The sequence below is a fragment of the Haemorhous mexicanus genome, chromosome 3, assembly GCF_027477595.1.
Source record: "Haemorhous mexicanus isolate bHaeMex1 chromosome 3, bHaeMex1.pri, whole genome shotgun sequence".
In the NCBI taxonomy this organism is placed as follows: Eukaryota; Metazoa; Chordata; class Aves; order Passeriformes; family Fringillidae; genus Haemorhous; species Haemorhous mexicanus.
In genome coordinates this window covers 43,378,948-43,387,039 of record NC_082343.1, presented here as the reverse complement: position 1 = coordinate 43,387,039, position 8,092 = coordinate 43,378,948, and the positions used below count along the sequence as shown (strand labels likewise).

At 42.0% G+C, this 8,092-nt stretch overlaps 1 protein-coding gene across 1 annotated transcript; it reads left to right on the top strand.

The window, feature by feature from the left end:
• Window positions 1–369: 369 nt before the first annotated feature.
• Window positions 370–6,933, top strand: PSMB1 (proteasome 20S subunit beta 1). Its single transcript, XM_059841552.1, has 6 exons — window positions 370–528; window positions 1,743–1,850; window positions 3,008–3,089; window positions 3,534–3,663; window positions 5,199–5,305; window positions 6,656–6,933. Exons 1-6 carry the CDS (start codon window positions 425–427, stop codon window positions 6,839–6,841), a joined length of 717 nt encoding a protein of 238 aa, XP_059697535.1. The 5' UTR covers window positions 370–424; the 3' UTR covers window positions 6,842–6,933.
• The last annotated feature ends 1,159 nt before the right edge of the window (window positions 6,934–8,092 follow it).

The window sequence follows — 8,092 nt, the reverse complement described above, 5'->3', positions numbered from 1 at the left end:
ATCTTTAAGGTCCCTTCCCACTCCAACCACCCTGTGATTCTATGACTCCCGACTCTTGCTCTTCACGGCGGCTCCAAAGGCGCTCTCCCCTACAGAGCAGGAGCCACGCTGCTGCCCAAACACGAGCGGTGTGCGATGGCCTCACCACTGACCCGCCTGCGCGTTCCCACCAGCGGGCACGCAGGCGAAGGGCAGCGCCGGCACCGGCTCTCGCCCAGGCGCTGCCCTGGGCCCCAGGCACACCCCTTGCCGCAGGCGGGCACCGCTCCACAGCGGCCCTGCCGCCCTCCGGCCAGGCCCCGGCGCTCGCCGCCCGGCAGAGCAGCCGAGAGGAGGCGGAGCTGCGCTGCCCTCCCAGAGCAGCTCCGCTTCCGCCTCCGGTGCCGCCATTTCGCCGTGAGACAGCAGCGATCGGGCGGCCGCGATGCTGTCCACCGCGGGATGCGGGCCCTCCCGGCCCGAGACGGGCCACGGGCTGGAGGCGCCCGTGCAGCACCACCGCTTCTCGCCGTACACCTTCAACGGAGGGTGAGGGGCCCGGGCAGGCAGCGGGCGGGACGGGGCACCCTCGGCCCGGGGCATGGGGCCCAGGGGACAGCGGCGCCGGGGTTGGGGCGGCTTTGTCTTACTCCTGCTTCTGCTCGGTGCTCAGTGCGGATTTATCTCCCCTCGCGGTCTCCTCCTTGTAGGGAGAGAGCGGCAGCACAAGGAGGAGCGGGGCTCGGGCTTGCCTTGAGGTCTTGCAGCCTTTCAGAGTGCTCTTGCCTATCCGTGTGGCTTTTGGAACACTCGGGCTCCCTAAACTTCGACTGGTCTTAAAGTACGCATCTTTTGTTCCCCGCAGGGTTGTTTCTTTCTAGTGGCTTAGGAAACCCAGGTAATGGTCCCATTACAGAATCACAGATTTGTTAGGGCTGGATGGGTTAGGAGATCACCCAGTCCAACCCCCCTGCTATGGCAGGGTCACCTCGAGCAGGTGACACCAGAACGCGTCCAGGTGGGTTTTCAATGTCTTCAGAGAGGGAGACTCCAGTACTTCCCTGGGCAGCCTGTTCCAGTGCTCTGACACCCTCAACATTAAGAAGTTCTTCCTCATGTTGAGGTGGAACTTCTTGTGTTGTAGTTTATGGCCTTTGCTTTTTACCATGTTGCTAGTAAATATGTTATTGGGTTGGATGCTACCTTGCTGTAACTCTTAAAGGCAGGTGATGTTTTACACACTTGAGTTGGTGGCATGATCTGGCCAGGTAGGTTTTTTTTTTTCTTACAATGACTACTGCTTTTTAAAGGGCATCTTTGTTGCTTAATGGAAGTACACCTGTGGTGATCACAATACTAGTTGTTGGGAGGTAATAACACCAGATTTTAAAAGTGACATTTATTTTAGTGTAGTGATACTGTTGCTCAGTACTTTGCCTGTTTTAAAAGGATGAGTTATTATCAGGCATATAAAATACCTCATCCATTGGGTCTGGTTCTTGCCTGGTGTAGAGTCTCTGTGTTGCCAAGTTTCCACACAGTTTAAATCAGAGTAGAGGGCCACATGCATGTATTTTCTTCAGTCTGTCTAGTGCCTACTTCCCTTGGTGTTGAGTAGGGATGTGCATAGTGGGAAACACAGCAAGGAATGAAAGTTGATAAAACATGAGTCTGGGTGTAGAATTACTATTTAGTTTGTTTCTGTGTTGTCTAAGAAGATGCTTGTGCTGAAGGCCATGATTTATCAATACTCTTTTTTTAAGGACTGTGCTGGCGATTGCTGGAGAAGACTTTTGTATCGTTGCCTCTGACACACGTCTCAGTGAGGGCTACTCCATTCACTCCCGGGACAGTCCAAAATGCTACAAGCTGTAAGTCCAGATCTGCGAGGATTGAAAAAGATGGAAAATCTTTTGTACTGCTGACCATGTCACCTGCCTCCTACTTTAAGCAGAATTCTTAGAAGAAAAAGCCCAGTAACAAAGTAGATTTTGAAGTCGTGGTGACCTTTGCTGTAATGCAAGATGTGATGTGATGGGATGTTGTAAATATATCCAGATTTCTTGTTTCATGCTCTTGATGTTAAGTGATAACAAAACGTTTTTAGCATGGTTCAAACCTTAACATGGAGTTTTTTGGCTGGATAATCAGAAGAATTTTTAACTTAACTGTAGCTAAACTTAATCCTATGATAACTCATTCTGCTTTGTCAGGAGATCTGGTGACGGTACACAAGTGCGCCCACTGTTGCCAGTTGTACTGTATCTCTCTGGTTAATTTCCTGGCAATTTAAAGAGGTGTTTGTTTTAGGGGAGGTAAACCTATCAGTAGTTCTATAATTGAACTTCCTATGCTCATTTTAGTCTTAGTTTGACTCATCTGGGTAGCATCTCCTTAGTTTACAGCTACACGTTACCTGTGTTCATTTTACTGCAGCAGGTGCTTGCCTTGTAGGCTGTCATCAACTACATAAACTTTTTTTTTGTCAGGGTTATTGTTTCTTTTTCAAATTGATGATATGAAATCAAAATAGCTTGGTTTCTTCTGGCTAACTTGTTACTACTATATGTTTGACTCTGATACTGTCCAGATGGAGATTAGTCTGGTGCAGGATACATACTGCTCATGGTGGCTTTGTGTAATTCTAGTGAGAGGCTGAGAGGAGACTTTAAGATGTTTTCTGAATGACTGCTTTGTGTTGGTCGGTGTGTGTTAATGTTTCTAGACTCTTTTCTATCTTCTAGAATTAAAATTTGAAGTGTGTGTTCCCATGGTTAGTGTTCATAAAACATTTCAAAACTGAGCAGAGAGCCAAGCTTCTGTAGTGCATCTGCAGCTAGATAACTTGTGTTTGTGCTGACAGAAGCCATCAAAACCATAAATGTCATGTAACCATTGTACAAGCTTAATGCAGCCCTCTGGAAAAAAACTGAAAATACATTTGGTGTTTTCATAGTAACCTACTGTATAAGAAACTGCTGTAGTTCATGCTAAGTCTAAAATTGCAACAAAATGTTACATTTTTCAGAACAGAACAAACTGTCATTGGATGCACTGGTTTCCATGGGGACTGCCTTACCCTTACTAAAATTATTGAAGCCAGATTAAAGGTAACTACGAATCTTACTGCATTTAGGAACTTAGATTCTTAATATTATACTTGAGACCAATAATATGACATATTTTAACTATAACTTCTGCTGTTTTTTTCCAAGTGTTTGTATCATAACTGTTTTGCTAGTGAATGATCTATCAGGGAAAATTGGTACTGTGTCCTTACTCAGTGTGACACAACACATTTATAGAATGGAAGAGCTTGAAAGGATATTGTAAATGAGGCAACACCTATTAATTACAAAAATTTGAAGATATGTTAATCTTTGGCTTGTAAAGAGGCTTTACCTTTTAGACCAGCGTGTTTTCACTAATTGTGCTGGTTAATAATTTTGCTTAGCGTCAGATTCTTCTGTAGTGAGGTTACAGAAAAAGTAATTCTGGCTGAATGTCAGCTTCAGTGTTTGACTTTCTTCTTGGATGTGCTCTACCACTGGCAGATGTACAAGCATTCCAACAACAAGACCATGACTACAGGGGCTATTGCAGCAATGCTGTCTACAATCCTGTACTCTCGACGTTTCTTTCCCTACTACGTTTACAATATAATTGGTGGACTTGACGAAGAAGGTAAGACTTCAAACAGAAAAAGAAAAATTTAAAATAGAGGCTGCATTTCAGTGGGTTCCTTTACATCTCAGCTGTACTGATTGAATTACAAAGTTTGTGTTACTACTCTTAACACCTGCCTTTAAGCATCATGGTACTTACACAGATTGAATACATATTGAGTATCTGGCTTGTTTCCTAGTTTTTGTTATTCACTTGATTTTCCATTTCTCAAGGTCTAAAGCTATGGTGTAATTACTTGATTACAAATAAAATCTCTAAAGTGAGATAATTAATACTTTAGATAGGAAAATTTTACAACTGTTTTGCTAGATTTTTAAATTGCATCTTTAAAGTAGATGTCACCAGTAAAATTTCATATGTTTCACTCAGACCTGTGAGTATGGTAAAGACTATTTAATATGAAGACTTACTCCCAAGACAGGTTTCTTCAAAGTTATTTCAAAATGTTAACAAACCTCTAATGAAAGTCATGGCTTCTACCCAGAAGCTGTAGTTTAATGTACAGCCTGTCCAGAACTTACTGGGTTCCTGTCTAGTGATTGGTTGAGTTGCTGAAATACTGTGTTGTCTGGCTTTGAGATGGAGCTCAGAGGTGGTCTTTTTTGGATAATTTTAGCCATTCCCTGCAGTTTTTTTTTACCATTAAGTTACTGCTTTCCCAGTCTTGCTAAGGCATGTCTATGATTTGTGGGATCTGGCAGGGGATTAGTCTGCCCTGCCTAATGGTAAATCTCAGATTATAAGGGTGCTGTAGCAGCTGATAAGAATCAGTGTGCGGGTTTGCTTGCATGGACTAAATTAGGGTCCAGCAAGATTGATTGCTGATTTGCCTGGCTTTCTCAGGGCTGTTCAGCTCCTGTGCTCTGCTGCCAAGGGCACTGGCCAGTTAATTGAATTGGGTGCAGCCTGTCTGAACAGAAAGGCTGGTCTTGGTCAGCTGCTGCATTTTGGCTGGCATGTCTTCCTCAAACCCTGATGCTTCAGAGCTGCAATGTGTCTGTACCTCTGATGTTGGTGCAAGCCAGTAAGCTTTGCACCACCTGGTCTGGCTTCGGAGCGAAGTGTGCAAGAGACCAGAGCATCATCCCTGGTTCTGGGAGTTCGATGCAGAGCCATCCAGGCATGCTTTCTGGAGGTAATTCAAGAAATGTATCATTCAGGAACGATGTCTGAGCTGCTTGTTTGTGTTAGTCTTGGGGCCCCTGGGGCTCTTTGTGCAGCACTACACTCTAGCTCATTTTTCTGCTTTGATTACTCTGCATCAACACTTTTTCTGTGGTAAGTAGTGTAGGAAACATCTGTTGAAGCATGGTTGTGGCTTAAATAAAGAAAATAACCTTGGATACTGTACCAGGCTGCAGCCATAGTGAGTCTTCTGTAAAAAAAATCATCTGAACATACTCAGTGTTGTTTGGGAAAGGTTTACTGTGCTCTGCAATGTTCCAGATACTGCTTATCCAGAGAGCTGGTTTTGTTGAAGATGCTTGTCAGTATTGGGCAGCTTTCGGAATTACATACTAATTCTTTTTCAGGGAAGGGAGCAGTTTATAGCTTTGATCCAGTGGGCTCCTATGAGAGAGATACTTTCAAAGCGGGTGGATCAGCAAGTGCAATGTTGCAGCCTTTGCTGGATAACCAGGTAAACTAGCTTGTTGGCTTTTGTTTTGGTTTGGTTTTTTCTTTATCTCAGTAAAGATTTGTGACATTCAAATTAATGTAGATTTACTTCTGGAGAATATTACTTTTGGGAGAAGTTTTAAATCTATTACCCAGGTAGAATCTGGTAATCCATACATTTATAAATTATGTGGCTTTACTTTCTCAGGAGAAATCAAAGTTTTACTTTGGGATCTGTTCACATTTTTAATACATTATTTGTATTTGCTGTGCCTGTTTAAAAGACAGAAATGTTTTAATTGGGGAGTTATATTTATTCTAGAAGTTGTTTGGACTGTTTTTTTTTCTGGGTTTTGGGAGTTTTTTCTTGACTAATAACATAAATATGCCTGTTACTTAGTATGAAATAATACCAAATTAAGAAGATAGAATTAATACATATACTTTATCATTTAACAAACCCTTGTTTAGGTCTTCAGTTTTGTACAACTCAGGTACCATTTTTTTGTAAGAGTGTTACATAAAACTGCTGGAAACTTATTCAGCTGAATCTGTCTGAAATACTTGAAGAATATTTTCATATTTAGTTGGAGCTGTTAATAGTTGAATGGGAGAAATACCAAAGCGTGTTTTACTTATTTTAATTTTTTTACATTGGTGTTGGTATTTAGTCACTTGAACCTGATGCCAACACAGCTTTGGTGCCTAGAAAAGTAGTAAGCGTTCTTGACTCTTACCAGATGAGAAAAGAATAGAATATTTCCTTTTTTTTTTTTTAACTTTATTAACTGAAGGAAATATATTCTGCAAAAAATAAGTTGTCATAAATAATTTTTTATTGCTTAATGGTTTCAGGCAAAACATGAGACTCTTCTCCTTTACCTGTTCTGATGCTTAAGTTGATGCTTATATTTATGAGCTAACTTAACACTGTTTGGTAGGACCAGATATGCTCCAATATAGATGTAGTTTTGAAGTCTAGGTATCTCAGGGAATATTTGCTTTTAAGAAATGTTCCTAAGTACTAGTAACCAGAGAAAAAAAGATTCATGTGTAGTTCTGGTACTGCCAAACTTGTGAGAAGTTTATGAAGTATTACATCCAAATGTTCATTGTGATCTTGTACATGCTGAATGAGCAGGAGTAGCTGTGCTGGCTGTATGTTGGATCTGCTTCTAGGTAATTTTTCTAAGAGTGTCTGTATTGGCAAAGCTCTCAACTGTAAACTCTTTGGAGGATTACTTTTTCAGCTTTGGGGTTTTTAAAAGAGACGGGCCATTTCTTCTTTTTAATTCATCTAAATCTGTTTATTCTAGTGCAGAGACCGAAACAGTTTTCATAGATGGATAAAATACATTTTAATCTTTCTTAGATTGGCTTCAAGAACGTGCAAAATGTGGAGCATGTACCTCTGACCCTGGAAAAGGCTTTGCAGCTGGTTAAGGATGTCTTCATTTCTGCTGCTGAGAGAGATGTGTACACTGGGGATGCACTAAAGATTTGCATTGTCACAAAAGATGGAATTAAAGAGCAAACTGTCCAGTTACGAAAAGACTAATTCAGTTCATGTGTAAGCAAGTTATCTGTGATGTACAATTTACCTGTGTTATGAGGACATTTGTCCAATTAAATTTTTTTTCAAGAAGTTCAGCTACCGTGGTGCTGAGTATTTTCTGTCTCTGTTAGAAGTTGTGTTTTTTAGAAACCAGAGCAGTTCATGGTGAGGAAGCAGCTTAAAGTTACAAGTCAGTTTCCTTCATCTCATCTGAATCTATCAATCAGGCTAATTCTAATGGAAGTTTAATCCCCTTCTCACAATCCCTCATGCTGAACGATGGGGGAGTATTAAAATTTAGGCTCACAGACTATTCTGATAATCCTTTCAGTTCAGTTCTTGATTTTGCAAGTAAAGCAATTGCTCTGTTCATGCTGCCTTCTCTGCACTTCATAGCTTGCTTTTCCTGTCTTCTCCTTTATTTCTCTATGTGCTGTCTTGACATTTGACTTTGTTTATTTATTTGCAAAGACTATTTGTCATCTGAAACCAGTATCACTGTGTTAGAGGGGAGAATGTTAAAGGGAATCTTTCAGAGTTTAGTCCTGGACTCGGCATCTGGGCTCATCTCTGCATGTTTCTATTTGGTTAATGCCCAGAATTTGAAGCATTGTCCCCTTGTGGCTACTGATGGAAAGTAACTTAGAATGGAGATTCCTGAGTGCCTTTTAATGCCTGGGTCCTTTGTTAGGCCTGTTGCTTGGGAAATTGCATCAAAATTTGGCAAATTGATGTGCTGTATCACAGTCCTGGAAATTGGCTTCAGAATTAGGACCTTTAGAAAAACAGAGCTGCATCATCAAGGGCAAGATAGTTTTCTCTTGTCCAAGAGTCCTTTCACAGTCTGTAGCTCTTTAAAAAAGGACATATAAAATATCTCATTGCTTCAGGTGGCACACTAGTTCCTTAAGAACAATTTTGCTGACATGCTTGACCCTACGGTTACATTGTCTCTTGTTTGGATGTGACTGGCTGATTTCAGTGCAGCATTTTGGGTGCAGTGTTACAATCCAAGCTCTGGCTGGTCTTGACCAGAGATAGCAGTCTCAGGCTTCGTAGATAGTTTAAATAGTGGGTAGCATTTTGAACATCAGTAGTGAAACAAACAGTGCTGTTAAACAGACTCTGGCTGCGTTCAGGATATCCAGCAACTCTCCCGAGGTGTTTGTGAAGGCACTTGGCCACGGGGTGCCAGTGTTGGGCCAGGTAAGGAGGGAGCAGCTCCTTCCCGGGTGGTTGGGCTGTAAGAAAGGC

Bases quoted from the DNA above. Each gene is read 5' to 3' on its own strand.
- PSMB1 (XM_059841552.1), top strand. From the start codon at position 425: ATGCTGTCCACCGCGGGATGCGGGCCCTCCCGGCCCGAGACGGGCCAC. The intron at 1,851-3,007 runs GTAAGTCCAGAT...TACATTTTTCAG, and splicing joins AGTCCAAAATGCTACAAGCT to AACAGAACAAACTGTCATTG. The intron at 5,306-6,655 runs GTAAACTAGCTT...AATCTTTCTTAG, and splicing joins AGCCTTTGCTGGATAACCAG to ATTGGCTTCAAGAACGTGCA.